This window comes from Cydia pomonella, chromosome 8 (genome assembly GCF_033807575.1).
Source record: "Cydia pomonella isolate Wapato2018A chromosome 8, ilCydPomo1, whole genome shotgun sequence".
NCBI lineage: Eukaryota > Metazoa > Arthropoda > Insecta > Lepidoptera > Tortricidae > Cydia > Cydia pomonella.
This window is the reverse complement of record NC_084710.1, coordinates 5,285,221-5,308,437: the sequence shown is the minus strand read 5'-3', so window position 1 is coordinate 5,308,437 and position 23,217 is coordinate 5,285,221. Positions and strand designations below refer to the sequence as shown.

At 36.5% G+C, this 23,217-nt stretch overlaps 2 protein-coding genes across 2 annotated transcripts; both read left to right on the top strand.

Moving 5' to 3' along the window:
- Positions 1-2,799: 2,799 nt before the first annotated feature.
- LOC133520416 (retinol dehydrogenase 11-like) lies at positions 2,800-10,134 on the top strand. The gene has a single exon (XM_061854808.1). The coding sequence runs from the start codon at positions 6,899-6,901 to the stop codon at positions 7,859-7,861; it is 963 nt and encodes a 320-aa protein (XP_061710792.1). The 5' UTR covers positions 2,800-6,898; the 3' UTR covers positions 7,862-10,134.
- Positions 10,135-13,413: 3,279 nt separating this feature from the next.
- LOC133520414 (retinol dehydrogenase 13-like) lies at positions 13,414-17,935 on the top strand. Its single transcript, XM_061854806.1, has one exon. The coding sequence runs from the start codon at positions 15,667-15,669 to the stop codon at positions 16,615-16,617; it is 951 nt and encodes a 316-aa protein (XP_061710790.1). The 5' UTR covers positions 13,414-15,666; the 3' UTR covers positions 16,618-17,935.
- The last annotated feature ends 5,282 nt before the right edge of the window (positions 17,936-23,217 follow it).

Below are 23,217 nucleotides of genomic sequence, written 5' to 3'. Positions count from 1 at the left end.
TCCCTTAGAAAAGTATTGAGGTTTCAGTAAAAGGCGCCTTCGTTATTTAAATAAGCAGTCATTGGTACGGCGGAAACTAACAGAATAATAAATCAAAGGAAAATAGGAAACAAGGATCCAAGTATGGCGACGAATTCAAATTGTTCTATTTAATTCAGGTTTTTTATTATAAAATCATTGTGTGAATTGCCCGTAAATTTAATGCAAGTAGAGTCTGTGCGGAAAGAGAAGAGTCGTGGAATGTATGGAGCCCAATACATTCCACGACTCTTCTCTTTCCGAACAGACTATAATATCACCAAGTACGGTCATCAATAAAATCCCTAATACGAGTATATAAATATGTGTCTAACATATGCATGCAACGAATAAGAATATTCGTAGTCTCCGAATATCAGCCTTTTAACCAACATTCATCGTCCGACTTTCAATCCGAAGGTCGCGGGTTCAAATTCTGGCAATACCAATGGGTTTTTCGGAACTTATTTACCAAATATCATTTGATATTTACCACTAGCTTTTCGGTGAAGGAAAACATCCTGAGGAAACCTGCATACATCTGCGAAGAAATTCAAAGGTGTATGTGAAGTCCCCAATTCGCATTGGGCTAGTGGGGACTATATTCCAAGACCTCTCGTGCATGAGAGGAGGCCTGTGCCCAGCAGTGGGACGTATATAGGCTGAATTATTATTATAAAAAACCTAACCTAGTGTGCCGTCAGCAGCGGAGTAAGGCCCAAGCTGCCGGTAGTCAGTGCTGCAGAGAGAGGAACCGTCGGACTATCCGCGCCGTGTCCAAGATTACCGTCTTCTGCATCTGCCCCTTGATCCAACCACCTAGCGAGTCTCTCAAGGTCTCTCTGCACAAAATGTCGTTATGCACACCGATTTAAAAAAAAGTAATCTTTTCCGATCTGCTGTGCGAATATTGTTTTTTTTTAAACCGGCTCATTCATTCCGATTTTCCCCTACTTAGTAATGACTTAAAACCAAGAAATTAGGCATAAAGGAATGTCTTGTATAAAAATAAACAATGAATTCCTACATCTATTCGTTAAGTACGTATAGGCTCTTCATTGATGACAAAAGTTACATATATTTGCATTTGGGAGCCAAGTTGGTGTATAGAGACAGCAAAGTTAAGTTTGTACTTCAAACATAGCAGGTAGGTATACTATTCGTATTTGTAGTAGTAACATTCTGAAACTGATATTCGTATTCGTAAAACTACTCCTATTCGTTTCACCACTAATAAAAATGTATCCGATTTTCTCAGAAATTTTCCCGTTTATGTTTCAATAGGGATACCTATGGGTTTTCGTTCAGCGAGAATAAGAATTATTACTTTATTCCTTTAGATACTCCGATATGTTGTAACAGCGGTGAATTATTATAAAATAAAACCCGCAACGTTAACGAATATTGAACTGAAACTGTTAACCATCGTACCCTATCGAGACGCGTCGTACGAAGCCCGTCAACGTCTCTAATTAATTTCCTCTCCGCTTTTCAGCGGCGATAATAAAAACTCCTTCAAAAACGATGAATAACTTAGTGAAGTATAAAAGGCTAATTAAGGTGTGCTTGGCTAATTAGCTGTTAGATAATCGAGTTATGAGGAAAACTGAGCGGAGCCGGGGGTTTACGGGCCCGTTAAAGTCCTATTATTGTTGAACTTTCGGTCGTAACTCGGGAAGCGGCAATTACTGGTTGAAAGTGGCCATTCTGTGTGGCCTATATTTTGCATTTTGTTTCAGTATATGTAGGTATAATTACTATAATTAGACACGCAGGCAAAGTAGCACAGAAAAACCAGGAATGTTATTGTACTTAGGTATCGGATGGCATTTTTTAATTTATGACTCAGGAAACATTCTCTAATTCATATATTTTATTATCACGATACGATGTCAAATTCACCTCAATTTATTTATTATTCGAAGAACCAACAGCAATCAATTGCACACTAGTTTTTTAGTAATTTGGCATCGAGAGTGGCTAGCGAGATGAACTGCATGTAATGATTTCTTATCGATATGCTTATGCACATTCTGGTTTTATTTTCTCTGACCCATGATTATATGTTTGGCGTTTCAATTCAGGACAAACACATAACATGACACGTGGAATTTGTTATACGACCACTTGTGGTAAAGGCCTTTCAACGATATCCCATGAACCGGCCGTGTACTGCCCTCATCCAGCAGTTTATTGCGATCTTGACCACCTCTATCTTGGAGTTCCAACTCAACGCTACCTAAGTGGCTGCTGGGCTATGTATGTGTAGTAGTAGATGACGCGCAGATTTGTCAAATCTAGCCTTTAATAACAGAACAATACGAGTCAAGGCACGCGTCTTCGTTATATAAATGATAAAAATACGTAAGAGAAATTTGAATTTAATGATAAAATAGCAGTGTCAAGGCATTTAGGCACAATTAACTTTCGACTCATTATAAGTTTTGACATTTTGTAAAGGGGTCACTGATTACCAGTTCACCGGACAAATTATTTTTAGGGTTCCGTTTAAAAAAGGTACAAAAGGAACCCTTATATGGTGCAATTCTGTACGTCCGTCCATCCGTCTGTCTGTCACATTGCTAAATATCTCGAGTACTACTTGAGATTTGAAATAAATAAAAAGCGGCCAAGTGAAAGTCGGACTCGCCCATGAAGGGTTTCGTACCATTTATGACGTATTAAAAAAACTACTTACTAGATCTGGTTAAAACCAATTTTCGGTGGAAGTTTGCATGGTAATGTATATCATATATTTTTTTTAGATTTTTCATTCTGTTATTTTAGAAGTTACAGGGGGGGGGGGGGGGGGGGACACACTTTTTTTCACTTTGGAAGTGTCTCTCGCGCAAACTATTCAGTTTAGAAAAAAATGATATTAGAAACCTAAATATCATTTTTGAAGACCTATCTCTAGATACCCCACACGTATGGGTATGATGACAAAATTTTTTTTTTTAATATTCTGACGTATTAAAAAAAAAACTACTTACTAGATCTCGTTCAAACCAATTTTCGGTGGAAGTTTGCATGGGAATGTATATCATATATTTTTTTTTGAATTTTCATTCTGTTATTTTAGAAGTTACAGGGGGGGACACACATTTTTTCACTTTGGAAGTGTCTCTCGCGCAAACTACTCAGTATAGAAAAAAATGATATTAGAAACCTAAATATTATTTTTGAAGACCTATCTATAGATACCCCACACGTATGGTTTGATGAAAAAAGATTTTTTGAGTTTCAGTTCTAAGTATGGGGAACCCCCAAAATTTATTGTTTTTTTTTTATATTTTTGTGTAAACATCTTAATGCGGTTCATAGAATACATCTACATACCAAGTTTGAACAGTATAGCTCTTATAGTTTCGGAAAAAAGTGGTTGTGACATGATCGGAAAGACAGACGGACATGACGAATCTATAAGGGTTCCGTTTTTTGCCATTTGGCTACGGAACCCTAAAAACAAGGCTAACCTTTGGAACAAATCGTTTTTTTTATATTACTATGGAAAATGCTCAATATGAGAGGGGGGGTCAAAATTTCAAAGATTAGTTACTGGGTCAAGTCATTTGAAAGAGCTCAAATTGAATATTTTAAAACAATTTTTTTTCATAGTGGCAAAAAACACGTTTTGTGAAAATAAAATACTGATGGTATTCTATCCTCCCTTATCTTCGAAGTTTACGAACGAAAAATATCACATTTTTACTTAACATTAACATTATCATAAATATCACAGGAAAAATATAAACAACAATATTATCTAAAAATATTTTCTGAATTTATTCCCAATTTAACCTGCTTTTCGGGTGTTTATCATACTTGATATTTCTATAAGATTACATTAAATAAAAACAGGTTTTTTTTTCAATTAAAACAAAAATTGTTGAAATTGGTTCACAAAAAAAAAACCAACATACACTCAGGGCTATAACCGCGAAAATCGAAGTCCGTCAATTGCGGGCATTTTTCTCTGTCACTCTAATTACGTCTTAGTGAAAGTAAAAGAGAGAGATCCCCACAATTTGCGAATTTCGATTTTCGCGGTAGGCCCCCAGGTCGCGCAAATTAGTTACCTAGCCAATTTAGCGATAGAGGGCGCTGTTTACAATTACGCTTAGTTAGATGAGATGAGTGAAAGTTTATACGGAACCCTCGGAGCGCGAGTTAAACGGACTTGCACTTGACCGGTTTTTTAAATGAGGTACGTCAAAGCCAACGTGACGTTTATTCAAACGTAACACCGCTGTAACCCGGCATAATAAACGCGGGCGCCAGCTCCGTTTGACCGGCAGGTCGCAGGTAATTAACATAGGTATATTTATTTGTTTATTTACTCAACGAAATTAAGGTGATGTTCAAAATCGCACGCCTCCCTGGGCCCCCGTTATAATGAGATCGTTTGATGTGATCTGATGCGTCAAATTGCGGGCCTTTAATGGAAGCGAAGACCTCTTCAATGCTTCAGACGTTAGTAAAACGTCAAACGGCAAACCGGGAGTTAATACAGTCTCAGTCTCAAAGGAAATTTAACACATGTAACATAATAATTGCCACTTTGGTATAACTATCGACCTGATTTCTCGCGTTTGGCGGCTGGGAGGTGTTGATTCATAAGATATGAATATGCAATTGCGGTCTAGACACTATCAGTAATCATGGCATTGCTTTTAAGTAATGACACATTATAACACAGTGTAGTGATTGAAATGAAATGATGACATGACAACGAAGTACTGACATTTTTATTGTACTTGTCATGTATTTTTTACTAATCCAGCGTCTGGCTGGGCAGCAGGTAGACAGTTGATCAGTTCAGATAAATAGACTAACTATAAATGTTACTCGTTGATAATTTAATAAAACGTAATAATAAGCTTTCCCAGCCTTTTTGGCATCCACTCACAGCACGTCTGGTCTCATAGAGAATGTCTTAAGGGCTTTGCCCACAAACTGTGAGATTGTGGGCTTTGAGGATGCTAAAAATGCTTTTAAAATTGCTTGCCCGAGCAAACAATTTCCAGACAACCCAAAATCACAAAAGAGCTGGGAAAATATTTACTGTGATTTAACTTACAATACTCTTCTAAACAATTGTACGAGTACAGGTCCAGATCACGCGAGGCTTTTGGCGATCGGAGCCCGGGAAACCGGCTACTGGCTACATGCCCATCCTTCACCTAATACTGCAGGTACTATCTTGGATCCGACCTCCCTAAGACTGGTGGCTGGTTTGCGACTCGGGGTTTCGTTATGTACGCCACATATATGCTCTTATGGCACGAACGTGGACCGACTGGGACACCATGGATTATCTTGTCAAAAAAGTGCAGGTCGTTTTTCAAGACATGCGTCACTTAATGACATAATCCGTCGATCTCTTGCCACCATCAATGTGCCTGCTCTTCTTGAGCCGACTGGCATTATCAGGGATGATGGTAAAATCAGGCGATGGGGTGTCCTTAGTTACTTGGAGCTTGGGACGGATGTTAGTGTGGGATGCTACCTGCGTAGACACACTGGCACCATCCCACCTCCAACGGACTAATGTAAAAGCGGGCGCAGCGGCGGAAAGCGCCGAAATTTTGAAATGTAATAAATATAAGAGCCTCGGTAGAGAGTACCATTTTGTACCATTTGGCGTTGAAACTCTAGGTCCATGGGGTCTCGGCGCGCACAAGTTTTTTGGAGAAATCGCGAAAAGTCTGGTTGACGTAACTGGCGAACGAAGAGATGGCGGCTTCCTCGCACAGCGTATCAGTATTGCGAAACAACGAGGAAATTCCGCCAGCATCCTTGGTACAATGCCTCAAGGGCCTATTTTAGATATAAGCTAGTTATAGTAATCATCTGTATATATCCATTCTGTATATTGTTATTGTAAATAAAACGTTATCAATCAATACTAATATTATGAAGCTAACTCTATCCTGCTGTCCTTTTTATCGCTAGGCTTCTGAACCTATTTTTGTTGTAATTAGTACTACTCTGTGATCCAACTCCCGGAAAGGGAGTCGTAAGTACTTAATAAATAATACTAAGCAGTGGAGCAATTAATTCTCCTAATATATAACACATATACAGCTGTGTGCAATATAATGAGAACAATACATTAAATATATAATGTTATAATGAAATATATATTGGTTGACTGGTAGAGAATGCCTTAAGGCATTAAGTCCGCCATTTGTACCTTCATGTATTGTGCAATAAAGATTAAATAAATAAATAAATGTCCAATACATACAATTTATTTTTAAGGTAAATATGACATGTACTTTAAGAATAAGGTATTCTTCAAAATTCTAAGTGAAAAGGTTTTATTTCGTAATGTCAGTATGTATATCTTTCACGCCTCACAAAATTCTCAGTAGCAAATTGATTCAAGTAATCATGAAGTTCGGGTAAAGTCGGAGATGAAAGAAGTTTGATTATTTTCCTTCTGTCCGTGTAGGTAAAAATAACATAATTTACCTCGAGATATTGGTGATTGATTATTCTTTTAGATGTTTGTCAGGGCTCTTTATGTGTATTAGATACCTACGACTTTCTTACCAGTTTTCTATATTGCTATGATAAAATACCAGTTTACAGTATTCGCACTATTATTAATAGTTTCAATACATCAGGCGCCATAATAATTCAATGGCATTCGTTATGTAACCTTGTCACTGCCAACGGCGACGGCGCGTACGCACGATTGAGCAGCGAGTTTAGTTTAGGATCGACCAAAATACAACACAGTGACATTATTTTAGTCAAGACGACACAAACTGTGGAAACAATTAGTTCGTTTCCGTATTTTGTAATCAGTGGCTCGATCCAGATTTTTTTAAAGTCAGTGTTTTACACAAACTAATGTGATTAGATTTCCGCAATGATTTGGACGATATTAGCCATAACAACTCTGACGGTTGTCAGCGTAAAAGTGTTTCAAAGACTTACATGTGGCGTGTGTCAATCCAATGCGCGTTTGGACGGCAAAGTTGCGATAGTGACTGGAGGTACGAGTGGCACTGGACTGGAGACAGCGCGAGGTCTGGCCCAGCGCGGCGCCAGGGTCATCATCACAAGCAAAAGCACTCGCCGTGGAGCTGCTGCCGCCGAAGAAATCATACAAACCACCGGGAACACAAACGTCTCCAGCCGTTTCTTAGACCTATCCTCCTTACAATCCGTAAGACAGTTCAGCAAGCTCATAACGAGGACAGAGAAACGCCTAGACATACTTATCAATAATGCCAGCGCATTCGGCCTTGGCAATCACGTCACTAAAGACGGACTGCAAGTCGGTATGCAGGTCAACTACTTCGGACCTTTTCTCTTAACCTGCCTTCTGTTGCCACTTTTGAAATCTTCAGCGCCCAGTCGGATCATAAACGTGTCATCTATCAAACACAACTATGCTGTAGTGGATTTTGATAATCTAAACATGGAGCGATATTGGAGCGATATATTAACTTACGCGAATAGTAAACTATATTTAATCATGACAACTGTAGAGTTAAGTTGTAGATTAAAAGATACAGGTGTAACAGTGAATGCTTTGCATCCAGGGGTTTCTTCCAGTACTATTTTAAAAAATATACCAAATGATGCCGTAAGAAAAGTGATGGAAAAAAGTGTAGGATTTATGTATCAGAATGCGAAGGAAGCGTCTCAAACCACTTTGCATTTGGCTGTGACCCCTGAGTTAGAAACTGTGAGTGGACAGTACTTCAGCAATTGTCGTAAAGCGAAACCTTCCAAGGTGTCACAAGACCCGTTATTAACTAAACGGTTATGGGAAGAAACTGAAAGATTAGTAGATTTTTCATTGCCTGACTATAGTATATTATAGCTTTGGATTTTAAATTTAAAAAACCGGTCGAGTGCAAGTTCGTTTTACTCGCGCACCGAGGGCTCCGTACAAACTTTGAATTATCTTGATAAAGACGAAAGAATTTTGATTAGAAATACCTATACTAAGTATAATTGTGTACAGCGCCATATATCGGCAAATCATCTAATTTGCGCGAAGTAATGCACGTATGTTGGTTTTTCGAAGATAATTCTCTATCATGTGAACCGATTAAAAAAAAAAACTTTTATTTGATAGAAGGGGTTTTAATGTAATCTCATAGCAATTTCCAGTGTAACAAACACACTTATAGTTGGTTAAATTGCAAACTGAATTCGGAAAAGATTTTTGTTAATAAAAAAAAAGTACCTATCAAAATAGCGGTCTGATTAAATTATTCCTGTAAAATTTATAGTAATTTGTAGTTCTTCGGTAAACTTTGGAGATAAGGGGTGGGGCATGACATCTTTTTTCACATTTTCCTCCTTTTTGGAGCGGAACTCTAAAAACGTAAAATACTTATCTTGTAGTTTCCTACATGGGATTTCTCCCATGCTGTGCATATAATATAATATTATTGATATTAAAAGGAAGACTGTGTATATGTATATTATCGTTTTCCCCATTTCCTTCCTGTATTAGGAGAACGACTTATTTCACTATTTTTATCCTGTAATATATTTAAGTAAAAAAACCTGGTGCTGTATTTCAATAAAATTTATGTTCAATAATATGTATGTGCCTACTCAAGGAGAAAAACAATGTTTCCCTTTTATAACATGAAATACGTTATTTTCATATAATTGTCATTATATCTAATTACCGAATATACCAAATACTTCATAAAAGGTATCCTCGGTCATGAACCGTGCTTGAACTCCGTGACATTACAAACGGTACTTCCTCTTTTTACTTCAACACAATATGGGACCTTATGGCGGTTGGCATTTACGTCGTGTAGTACCGCATTAGTATTGGCGCGCCGCTAATAATGGTGTAAACGCCGACCGCCATAAGGTCCCTTTTGATTTGGTCTGTCATTATTATGGGATGTTAAATATCAAATTAAACAAATAGGTATTTACGTTTCATTTTTGAACTCGAATCAATGACGTAATTACACTGATTACTTACACAAGGAACAAATACTGTCAAAAAAGTCAATAGATACAATACAATATAGGTATTTCTAAATTTAGCAACATCAAGTATTTTTTTAAGTGTAGGTAATATGTTGTTGACTATGGGACCGTGCGAAGTGCATGGTGGGGGTAAGTAAAGCGGTCCCAGCGCGTAAGGTGGTAAAAATTAGAACGGATAGCGTCTTAAACATTTCGTACAAGTTATATGGCTCGAAATGAAACTTTAATTTACGATTACTCCTGAAACATTCATTTAAATTGTATTGTGAAAGGCATCATTGTAATCTATATGAAATGCTTTACAAAACTAACGTATTTAATTTGATAATTATTAATACTGTATCCGTGTAAATAGCTTTGCAAATGCCACATACTATGTGATCTTTTTCTAGAAGTTAAGGATGGGTACAGTAAGTTATCCTTAAAAGATAGACATTCAACATCGCGGACTTTTTTGTAGACCCATGAAAGAGAGACAACCTCACCATACATTGTGTTGTTATAGCTCAAACGGATTAGGCAGAGTTTTTGATTAAAGCTCCTAGCCAGCGTGATTTTTTCCGACAACATCGTTATATTTCAACCACTTTACACAAAACCTTAACAAGTTATATACCTAAACCTTCCTCAAGAATCACTCTATTGATAGATCAACGTCGTATGAAAATCTGTTCAGTAGTTTTTAGTTTTGGAGTAGTTTTATAAGATGTAGTGAATTGACGCTTTCCACTAGACTTGCGGACGCGTGACAGTAGTGCACATAGCGACGTGATCCTGAATGTCAAAAATGTGTTTATATGGTCATACTAAACAAATTCTCCCATGGAACGGACTCCCAAATCGCGAAAAAATATGTAACGGTCAAAGCCGCTGAAATAAAAAAAAAACATTACAATTTCAATCGGGACGAGGGTTTAGGGATCTCATCAACATGGAATCCAGTCATTAGTATATGTAAGCGAAAACGAATATTGACAGTCGAAAATTTGATTATCGTTAGTGTTGTGTGTCGACAGAGTAACATCTCTAGTGCGCAACATGTTCAAATTTATAAACAAGACCAAATCTGGGTAGTTCGAAAAACTCGCGCCATTATTAGCCAGTCTTCTCCGAGACCACGAGGACAACGCCGTCCTCGAAACGTCAGAAGTAAATTTAAAACTTAATACGAGTTTTCTATGAGTTTTCAATGTGTAAAAATCGTGAATTAAGTGTTTTACAAAACACGCTCTATTTTTACAAGGTTTTACTTAACTTGCAATGTATGTGTCTAATGTATGTACGGGTCAAATCTTGCAAGTTCAATTGGCCCACTTCCCGGTTTCCGATGAAGCTGAAAATTTGCATACCTAATACATATGTAAGTTGGACGACAATGCAATATTATGGTACAGTCGAACTGATCTGATGATGGAGACAGGACGTAGCCATAGGAACTCTGTGATAAAACAACGCAACTTAATTATGTTTGGGGTTTTTAGAATTGCCTCGATGGAAAGGAAAGTACAGTCAGCGATAAAAGCTTGTATCTAAGCTTGTCAAAAAACTTATTTTGCCACCAAATTTATTTTTGCGAATTCGCGAAGGCGGAGGTCCCAAGAGAGCGATCTGAGGGACCCCAATCACTGCGCCAGAATGAACAATCAGGCTGACCGCATTTACGGTGGAGTACCTATATCTAGCATATGGTTACAGTTGTATACAGTACCAGGTAAGTAGCTAAATACACCTACCTACATGTGACAACCAAAACTCATTAATTGCAAAAAAAATAACCCTTTAACCATTTGACATTCCTTTCTAGTCATTCGATTTCGAACCGTATATTCTTATAGTAGAGATGCGTTTTTGTTTTAAGTATGGTGGTAAGTATGTTGCCGCTAGGGACTAAATGGTTAAACAAATATTAACCTTGTTTCTTTTGGCTGTCTCTTAACTTGTGATAGTAATGAGAGATTTTCGGTTGTCAACCGACGAATTATACCTAACCAGTTGGAGCATTTCATAAATTTGTGTACCGTTGTCCCGTACATACGCGAATTTTCTGCAGATTTGCGGGTATTTTTAGGGGTTTCTTTTTCTGTGACTAAGGAACAAAAAATTGCTTAGAAAAATATCATCGCCTTAAAAAACTGAAAAATAAATTCTGATACACGAAATAAAATGTCTGTGTACGGGATAGCCCAAGGAAAACTTCAGTTTTGTATGATTTGTAAGGTTGAAGGCATAAACAAAATCCTCGTCCATTTATATTTAACGAGTTTAGTACGCAGGTGTACTATAAAAACCATATGGTATATTCTAGTTAGAATATGGCTTTTCAAAACTATAATATCTTAGGGCCTGTTTCACAGTGTCCAAGCTAAGTCCCGAATAAGCTACTTGTCACTTATCTGACGAAGAAAGTCATCGCCATCGTTGGCGTTTCACAATCTTCAAATAAGCTTAACTTGTAGAGAAATACCTTTACAACTTAAGGTTGTTTTATCTGGCAGTTAATCTATTCGTTATTTAAATTTGGACATTGTGGAACAGGCCCTTAATAAAATAAGCTACAAATAAGCGACCCTTTTTAACCATCGCAAAAAAAGTGCCTGATTTTATTCAATAGCATTTGTGTTTCAATGTCATTATAATTTTATGGCACAGGCACTCGTGATATTATCTTGTACTAGGACGGATTATCTACAACTATTATCACAATTAGAACGGCGCTAGGAGCTTACTTATGAATATTTAATATATCAATCAAGGCCTCGGCCAAAGCAGGAATTATTAATATTATATATAACACAACTGTACCTGATCAGATTAGATAATCTGTGCAGAGGTACTTTATTTGATAACGTAAACAGGTAACGAACGATCACACTTTACTAGAAAATGAATAAAGATCGCCGTGTTATCGCTAATAAATAGGTACTTATAGAAAATTATTTATAAGCCAGGCTCCTTAATTTGATTCACTTGATTGATTGCATAAATCATTGCATCATATATTGGTGCGTAAATGGTACTCAACGCAAGCAAAATTTCCTACTAGTATTATTAAATTAGGTATTAATAAATGTAAAATTTGCCCCAAAAATGATCTGCCCGACTTTGTTTCTGCGAGTAACATATTTGTGCTTAATTATCTCTGTATAATTATTTTTCGCTACTTCATTATTGCGCACGTAATTGAAAATATATCACTTTGTTTTATTTAAACGTAATATAAAATAGCATGATTATTACTACCCACTTACTTAGAAATTTGACCGCCTAAGTGACTGATTTACTACCTCTTTTGTGGAGTTCTTGCTATTCCTAAACATAGATAATCGATAAGTTGAAATAGGTAAATTGGATAATTGATACTTTACTATTTTCTGTTGCCGATTTGTGTATTGTATCTTGCATTGACTATTAAAGTGAGAAACGATATAGTCAAGCCATTTGATTGTAAGAATGGTTTTCATAAGTGCACATCTAAATAGGCAATAGCAATTTACTAACTACGGCCCTTGTACGGCTCTTTCTCAGTTAATGGTCGACCTCTATCCATTGTTCTTAGCAAATTGCCAGTAGAACGATACATATGTATGTACAGATACGGTATATTAGGTATAGTAACATTAGCAACACTGTTTGAGCTTGTAATGTATATTGGTACATAAGTCGGTAGTCCTAAGCCGGGTAGGTACTATTGAATAAGTTAGAATCGATTTTTAAAAGCTTATAACAGTGTGAAAGTTTTAGTGCTGTAGATTAAAATCCAAATGGCGATGATGCGTAAAATATCGTTAAAAACATGAATGAGTCTCGCTCGTTCTAGCTGCTGAAAAAACGACTGACAGTGAAATACATGTATATGACATCTTATTCAATCATCATGATTAATCAACGATTAATTGATTGCATTAAGTAGTTATGTGAAGTCTTACACAAATTCGTGCTTCGAATTTCACATAGAATTCAGGAGCTGCCGGCCAAGCTAAGATGACAATAGCTATCGTTTCGACAACGAAACGCTTTGTGTCTCTCTATCACTTCCATATTAGTGTGACAGTGACAGTTGCGTTTCGATCGCTACGGAGCGTAAGCGATTTGCACGTTGGCTACGCGGCTTGTTCGGCTCTGTGCATTATGCAGTTACAAAACATTTCTACGGTTGTGACGTTTGATCTTCTTCTTCCTCGCGTTGTCCCGGCATTTTTGCTCATTGGTGCCTGGGGTCCGCTTGACAACTAATCCCAAGATTTGGCGTTGGCACTAGTTAGTACGAAAGCGACTGCCATCTGACCTTCCAACCCAGAGGGTAAATTTGACCTTGTTGGGATTAGTCCGGTTTCCTCACGATGTTTTCCTTCACCGAAAAGAGACTAGTAATTATCACATGATATTTCGTACATAAGTTCCGTAAAACTCATTGGTACGAGCCGGGGTTAGAACCCGCGACCTCCGGAATGCAAGTCGCACGCTCTTACCGCTAGGTCACCAGCGCTTTTGTTGTGACGTTTGATAATTTAGTTAATTACCGTTACATACTGGGACGTCTTGACTCCGTTGTACGTATATGACAAGGTGGTAAATAAAATACAGATTGTGATCGTGTGTTTTGCGACCAGCTATCTGCTCGCCATGACACTTCACGACGGAGTGTCGACTTGCACCTAGTTCGCTCGCAATCACACTTTTATTGTGTAAACGTCACACATACCAAACAGATCATGGTGCGACTTTGTCTGTCTGTTGTTTTGCCTTTTTTTATTGTAGGAGATATTTTTCCTTTACTGAAATTTGAACATAATGATCACCAACACCACCAGTTCATAGGCGATCTCTATCACTAAACTAAAAGGGCAAAAAATGGTAAAATGGTGTTAGAAAACAATTGGCGGCTAAGCTGCTTTCAAGTGGGCGGCCAGCAGCTAGGGGCTGCAAATAGGCGGTTAGGCGGAAGTGCGGACGTTATTAATGAAACCCATAACTCAGGCGCAGCCAGCGCATTTTTCTCCACACAGGAACTGGAAGGACGGCAGACGCCACTAATTAACAAGATTAGCATATTCCCTTGGAAATGCCTTTTTTGTCCCCCCGACAAAATGACTGTACGTATGGAAATGTCAGGATTACTGCCAAAATGGCGCTTCCGTAAATATTGTTGTTTGCATCTGTTTAGTTGGACGATTTGCTTTGTTTTTTTTTTTTTTTAATTATTAATTAAAAACGTGCGTGGCAGCAGTTGCGTTCACTGAAAAAAAAAAAATCTATCGAGCACACATTAAAGTGATTTTCATTAAGATTAATTGTTTTTTACTTTATCAACAAATGTTTGAAAACAGTTAAATAAAAAAAAAACAGTTCCGCCGCAAAATTACTCTGTTACATATGTGTCAGTAATTTTACTAATTATTTTTATTAGTGATATTGTACTTTTATAAAAATAACCACGCCTATCAATAATAAAATAACTATTTGTTTACATTGTGTTATTTGTATTTTATTTTATTACTATTAGTTCTTCCTATAGATATTATTTATGGCTGTGCGCCGACCACATGATTTGTATGTCAGTATATACAGGTATAATGGTGCACTGTTATACTGTCTAATGTTACGTTTTGCCGCCCTTTAGGATCTATTTTGCGCTTTTATACATATACACATACCACATATTAGTACACACACAAACATACACATTGACTTCACATACACTTTGTATCCAAATCCTTTTGCATATAAAATTAGTACTTAAGTTTATAACATAGCCTTGTCATACTTTGCCATAGCCTTTAATTTATTTCTTCTTTCTTTACTGTATACACTCAAACACATGGGATGTCCAACTATGACATCATGGACCGCGGGCTGAAGGGGAGAAGGATACCTTGCCGTAATACAGTATAAACTAGTACGGAAGGTAGCTTGCTTTCGCTATACCTTGCACATTCATATAAGTATAAATATATATATCCATATGTATAGCAATTTATGTACCTATGCTATGTTCCTATGTAAAATAAGCAATAAAGATATTGATTGATTGATTGATAATTTAATTAAAAATAATCCTCATAAAATTGTTCCAGTAACGCACGAGTTTATCGGAACCGGACAAACAAAGATTTTGCCACAGACATAGCTTTATAATTATTATAAGTACAGAAAAATCATGACCACGAAATTATCAGAGTAAGCTGATAAACATCTGTAACGTTCATGTGCAAGTAATTGCAGCACCATTCCATCGATGCGAATTGTCGGTTAAAGTTTTCCCAATACCGGAAAACATCGTGATACGAGCGCGGCGGATGTCCGCCATCCTACCATCGATGCCGCGATATCCACGCCACCCAATACATCCGGCACCATTCGAATAAATCACGCCAATCTATGTTTAATTGAGATTCCGTTTTTAATTTTAGTCCTCATTGAAAGTATTAACGCAATCGCGATATGATCAAACGATTTATTTCCACCTAGCTCATACCTAGTCTGTCAGATTGGTTTCTTTATCGTAGCACACGTTCGCTCAAGCATGTACAGATAAGAGCACTAGTTTATCGTGTTCGTTGCGCACTATCGTGACCTCTTTACTTCATTTTCTTAATAAAGTAGTCTGCTCCGCTTGCGCTAAAGTGAGACGACGCGTGTGCGTGCACTGTGTGCAGATTTAAAATGTACTATTTAATAATAGCCGCTATTGCGGTTCTAGTGTTCACTTATAAAATATATCAGAAACTTACATGTGCAATTTGCCGGTCGAGCGCTCACATGGTCGGCAAGGTAGTGATTGTGACGGGTGGGAATAGTGGTATAGGATTAGAGACGGCGAAAAATTTAGCAGAGAGAGGAGCGCGAGTGATCCTCGCGTGTCGAAGTGCTCGCCGTGCCCTGGCTGCCAAAGAAGAAATCATCAAATTATCCGGGAATACCGACGTGCACTACGTACCGTTAGATTTGTCATCCTTTCGCTCTGTAAAGGAATTTAGTGAGCACATACAAAAGACGGAGAAACGTATCGACGTTCTGATTAACAATGCGGGCGCCGGGGGACTCGGTAACTACAAAACCGAAGACGGTCTCCACGTCGGCATGCAAGTCAATTATTTTGGACCTTTTCTCCTGACCTGCTTGTTACTACCGAAGCTGAAAGCCTCAGCGCCGAGTCGAATCATAAATCTATCTTCCATTATTCACAAGTACGGCTTAATGGATTTCGATAACCTTAACATGGAAAAATACTGGAGTGATTACCTGGTGTATGCGAATAGTAAATTGTATACTAATTTGATGACGTTGGAGTTGAGCGAGAGGCTGCGAGGCACCGAAGTGACCGTGAACGCCGTGCACCCGGGTATCGCAGCGACGAATATATTTCGAAATATACCGATTGCGATCGTGCGTACTGTGGTCGAGAAGGGAATAGGGTTTATGTTCCAGAGTCCGGTGGAAGCGTCGCAAACCGTTATCCACCTGGCGGTGTCGCCCGAGGTGAGCGGGGTCAGTGGCCGCTATTTCAGTAACTGTCAACAGAAACAACCGTCTAAGATTTCACAGGATCTAGATATTGCGAAGAAACTTTGGACACATTCCGCAAGATTAGTCAAATATTCTGAGACAGACTGATTCAATTAGTGTTCCAAGTTATGGTTAATATAAGTAGGAACTATGTGGTTCAAAGAGTAGTGTTAATACGACTTTATTATCAAATATAAAATTATTAGGAGTAAAGTGAAACTGAATACAAGAATCGATATTCATATAATTTATTATTTCAGTATAGGGATAGTAGGGGAAGGGTCCCTTGGAAGTTGGTTGTGAGAAGTAGGTATAAGTTTTCAGAAAACTTTGTACCCACTCAGCGTGAGTTTTGTGACGATAATTATTACAATGAAAAAAAAAAAGGCAAATGGTTGATTCCCATAAAGATTTCATGCTTAATTGTCGTCACAAAACTAACAGCGATTAAAGTACTCACTCTAATTGGGTACACTATACTACTTAATAAGAGTTTTGATAATTATGTACGTAAATGTATACATTAAGTATGTACTTACATTAAAAACATACCATCCAAGCAAAGGCCATGCCTGGATAAGCTAAATGAATCTGCCCCCAGCGAGTTTTGACTTGTATTTTTTGTGATGATATTATATTAGTAGCAAGTATGCAAAATATCAGCCCCCCAAACGTTATAGATTTTGTAAAAAAAAATCTTTCTTCAATACTTTTTTTCTAGCGAGCCGATTCTGACGTGCGTCACATATATTGTAAAGGCAATTACATATACAACATCAATTATAGAACACATTGCGATACAAAAAAATAAGGCTCGCTAGAAAAAAAAATATTGTAGAAAGACCATATATATATATATATATATTATTTTTACCAAATTCCATAACATTTGGGAGGCTAATATTTTACATACGTATTGCTACTAATGTAAAACCACATCATCAAAAAAAATTACAAGCCAAAACTCATAGGGGGCAGATTCACATAGCTTATCCAGGCATGGCCTTTATAAAACTTGATTTATGAAAATAAACGTTGTTTTATAAGAACTAGTGTTGATTGTAGAGTGGTTCTTATAGAAACGTAATTATGATTACCTTTTTGTGGTAAGAGGTCAACTCTAGAAGCGTATAGTGTATTTTTAGAAATAAAAATAATGTCGGTCGGTGTTTGTAATTCTAAAATAAAAACAGGTTGAACATTTTACACGACAAGTTGTACAAATTGATGTATTGCTAAGTTCTGACATATTAGTTTTATTATGTAAGAACTGCTAGTTATGGGATTCAGGTCAGATTAATATAAGGTAATGGTTTTTACTGCTACAGGATAGACATGATGCTTACGTAAATGACATTTTATAAATACATCTATCAGTTTATACACATTTGTTATCTTAAATAAAAAAAGAAACATTAAAACGCCATATGTGTGTTTTTTTCTTTTCTTTATGTCTTCTGATGATCAACTTTTAGCATAGTGGTATTTCTGTCTCAGTTTGGTAACTTAAAATATAAATACTTTACCAAGATTTTCTCAAAACTTTGCTTGTGGTTCAGTATCTAAAAATTTATAAATTCGAGATCATGTAGGTACGTTAAATTCTATTTGCTAATAAGGCCATAGGTACGAATATTAGATAAAATTACTTAGCAGTAGGAGACAGCCGCAGTCCTGGTGCGGACAGTAGTAGGGACCACGGATACAGCATGCGTGGCTAAGCCAAGCCCTTAATTATATAGGTACCTACCTATTTTATTATAACTTTGTATTTCACTCTTTTGTATTGTATTTATAGAGGAAACCGGGTACACTGTGTTTTTTAAACCCCGTTAACTTCGTGGTATGGCTAAGTACATTTAAGGAAACTGAATGGCATAGATACTCGTAATTTTAGATTTTTTTTTGTAAAAAGTAATTAAAAGCGTGTTACAACGCACATGATATTAAAATCCACGAATCAATTTAAATCTAAGACATTTAGAATATCGATCGTCCGAGATAGTACTTGCCGTTGCGGTTGGTAATGTGCAAACTTATCGAACGAGCGAGCGATGCTAAGAGAAGTTCTTACATTCGACTTGGAACACACGGCTGGCTAGGGGCATGTCCTGGCATTCCAATGTTTTTAAGCTGAACTATCAGGGGATAGTTTGATGGACAGTAACTAAAGTAAATTTGTTCTAATTTAAACGACATTGGGTAAACATGTAGTTGAGGGCATTATATTGTAGTCATTAAATTATGAGCAGGCTCGATCAAGGGGTTATGGAGCTAGAAGAGCTTAGAAGGTCAAAAAGCTATATGTGAGGGTTCTTGCTATTCTAGAAAATACGGTTGAGTTTGCTATCAATTAATGTTTACACATTACTTTTGATATAAAAAATATATTTTATTTTGAAAATTAACTATGCCATTTGGTTTCCTTTAACGTAAATAGTATTTACGTTAAATATAAAAAAATATAATAAATACCGATACCCCGAAGTTAACGTATTTCAATAAAAACACGGTGTATATTTCACAAAATAAAACAAATTCAACTACTTTTCGATTGAAAATGATTTCTGTCATTGGAATACTAATAATTTAAATATCTTATAGTCAGGACCGTCAGCCTTACGAGATAAAAATATGACCTGCCCCTAATTGATGTAGGTACTATATTTAAGTGATGTCGTCAAGAGCCTTTTGATTTGATGACCATTTCTTTATTAACATAATTGAAGCAATAATAACATCAATTATAAGTTTATGGGTGGTTATGTAGAAGACGAAAACTAGGTCGATCCTTATCAATAGGGTGTATGCGAAAAGCATTTCCCCTCTTAAAAAAAAAGGGTACTCAGGCAATTATGTGACTCGTAAATTTTTTTACTCTAATAAGTTTAAGTGATAGGTACCTTACAGTCCGATTATAATTCTTCATTTTGTTTCATATCTTGGTTAACACGATAGCATTAATTAGTAATTCATACTTATTAATACTCACTCTTTTTAATTTAATTCATAATGATATTATGTTAACACTTTTATTGGTACCGTAACACCCGTGATACATAGAATATTATAAAAAGAACTTACTCTGAAAATATCTCAGATCATAGAAAGTTTATAATGTTAGTAGTAAGGCAAAACGAAGGAATACTTGTAAGATTGTTGCCTGACATATCACAACATGAAAACCTACCTACAAGAAGGGTACTTAAGTGTAAGTATGAAAATTAAGGAATATTTAAGATCAAAGTGGTTTATAGAATGCACATTTTAAAATGTAATTGGCAGAATGTTATTTCGAACCTACCATGTTATATTCACCTAACATGGCTCACTTCTGACAACCCAACATACTTTGTAACCAAAACGTACCAGGACTCTCCAAGGTTTAACTCACTTGCGTCTTTATGACTTGCGGAGAAAATAGCAAGTGTTCCGGATTTGTGGAGGCTGTCAGCAGGCATTCTGACGGTAGTTTTCGCTTTTCCTAACTCACCAAAACAAATTCACCGATCAAATGCATTATTGCTTATCGTTAAGGTTCATTTTTGATAATCACTCTGGCAAGAGATACGCGTTCGGGAAAGTGAGCAGTGGTATTCGCAGGAATTTCGCAGCCAGTTTTATCGCAAAATCATGTAGTGCTGTCGGATGTACATACCCGATGCCTGCCTGTCGCAGTGGCAGATTGACAGACGCATCATATTAGTTGTGATGTGACGCATCAATACATTTATAAAGATATTGGCCAATTTTCTTACACTTTTTTACCGTCTAACGAGACATACGAATCTCGATTAGGAAACTATTCGTAGAATATCGTAATATACCTAAAATTGTCCGCGGTACCTTACTGTCCTACCTATAGTACCTATACTGTCTTTCAATATACATACTCAGAGTTACAGAAAGTACTTATCAGTAAGTCGCCTTCAGTTTATATCGAGCAATAATTCACTCAAGTATGTACATCTTAATTTACGAACAACCTCTAATTTCAAAATCCGAGGGGTAAGGCATCTCTAAACTTTAGTTCTTACATGAATAAACATATATTACATTACTTACATATTACATAACATTAATCTTGATGTAGTTGACCCTAGTTGTGAAGAAAAAACTACGGTTAGTCAGACCAAGACAAGTCTGGAACAATTTTGATATCTATAATAATTCAAAGTTTTTTTGTGAGAAGAATAATAACTGCATCAATAAATTGCTCTGATATTTAGATTAAGATGATATTATTAAAATTTGACGATTTAAAAGTGCTTGTAGCTAGGCCTATTTGAATAAAGAATATATTGACTATTGATAGCACACACAGTGCAAGTGTTATTTTAAACGTCTATCATAATCGTTGCAGACTTTTCTTGGTCTATCTCTAGTCATCAAAATGAAATTCCTAACCTAAGAGATGCCTAAAAGTTCTTGTGGCAATTTCAAATTAGTTCAGTTACAAGGCACGTTGGCTGTAGTGTGCTTTTATAAAAAAATAACCTGACCTATTTCTGTCACGTTTGCGTGCCTTGGCCTTTATATCCGGTCACACAGAAGGTAACACGATAAATTATTTAATACCCCGCTTTATGAATATGACATCGTTTATGTTTTAGTTTGTATTTTACAAGACTTTATTAAACTTACAATATTTAAGGAGCGTATTTATCTAAAAATCAATTTGAGCAAATATTTGCGTTCGAGTTCAAGATTCGTGAATTACTCGTAGATCGAAAATTACTCGTATTTTTCGTAAGAAATTTAATTTTTTTAATGTTTCAGTATATGTCTATGATTTGTAGGTTATTATTTTCGATCGTTGTGCGGCTTAGTTAATTTTGACATACCTAATTATTTTCATTGTGCAAATTTTAAATAGTGTGTGTAATAAATAATGTGCTGGGTCATAAAAATTATACCGAATCCTTACCTACCTTATAATTTTAAGTAAATTTAATAAAATATGTTGTACCTTAAGAGGCTGTCAACGTCCAATGTCCTTGAAATTGATGTTACTTAAACAGTTTTTTAAGAAAGACTATTTGTTTTAGTCAAGTAAGAAAAATATATGTTCATATTAATTATATTTCAAAGACCGTAGTTGTACTCGATACATGATTGAACGAAATCGGCTCGATAGAAAATAATTGCAAAGCTTGGTCTTAAAATCACAATTAAACGGTTTTATGTCTTTATTGTTTTGACTTATGGGTCTGCAATTAAAATCACAATTTCAAAACATTTATATCTAAATTGCAATTGCGTAAAATATTACACTAATAATCCACTTTTTTTATCTAAATAATTTTCTTATTATTCCCTTGCCCAGGCCCAGTAACATGCGACAGCGCTTTCTCATTTACTCCGATACAAATAGACAGTGTGCGCGCTTTAGGTATTGACAGCCTCTTAAATCATTAAATCAAGCGTAATTAATACTACTTACGTAGGGGGCATAGGTACTGGCGGAGTGGTCCTTTAAATTACTGAGGGACGAACCTTCGTGGCATCAATTTGCTTCTGATGATATTTCGTCACTTTGTGTCTCTTCCTATCTTCGGCGAGGTTAAGTGCATCGTGGAACCTATTTGTAAAAAATGTAGACATTTAAAAACATAAACGATTATACTACATTTTTTGCACAAACAAAACATGAGTCTTTCTTGAATTCTGTCTTCTCGAATTCCTTAATTTGATTAGGTGACGATAATATTTCGCACACTTCAACGAGCTTTTATAAAATTTCGTCTACGATCCATCTATTACTTATTCCTCGAATAATTTTTTTGTCTGTTTTCGACCTGTCCCCGGCGTGATGGAGGTTGAACTGTCTGAAAACTTTTCGGATTTATTTACTTTACAGGGCTCCACATCTTTGAAAATGTAATATTATAAAACTCTGGTATTTTTTTTAGGAAGGCCACTTATCTAATTTGTAATATTAGACATAGCGTGATATCATCAAGCTCCTCGCGTTGTCAAGGCATTTTTGCCACGCTTCATGGGAGGACGGAGGAGGAGAGCTCCACTCATCCCAAGAAATGGCGTAGGCACTAGTTTTTACGACAGCGACTGCGATCTGACCTTCCAACCCTCACGATGTTTTCATTCACCGAAAAGCGACTGGTAAATATCAAATGATATGTCGTAAAATAACGATAAATACGATATACGATAAATAAATGCGAGGGGGGGTTTGAACCCGCGACTTTAAACCCAGCGCTTCATTTGACATAGCGTGATATACTGAACGTAAATGAATATAAAAATAAATTGGATAAAACTTTCGAATAAAAACCGCAGCATGCTTTATATGACTTTCCTGTGGGCTGATTTTTGAATTTCGAGCGCTCGAGTTCGTCACTCGAAAATCTGTGGAAAACGGCGAATTGATATTTTAGAAATATGAGCAATAGAAATTGGGAATTTAGTGGTATTGACCACTCGTTTTCAATTATATTAGTAGAATTTAAATGCCTAGTAGTGGAGATAAATTGAAGGGAATTACACGAAATCGAAATTCAAAAATCAGCCCCCGTTCCTGAGGTCAAACACCCACAAGATTTTTTGGATATACAGGATGTTTACTTAGTCACCTGCAATAATTTACGGGGTGACTATGTAGGTCGTACTGAGCAACTTTTACTATTACTAAATAAATACTTTGCTTGCAACTATCGACAATTTCGCAAAAAATCTATGCGTCGTCCT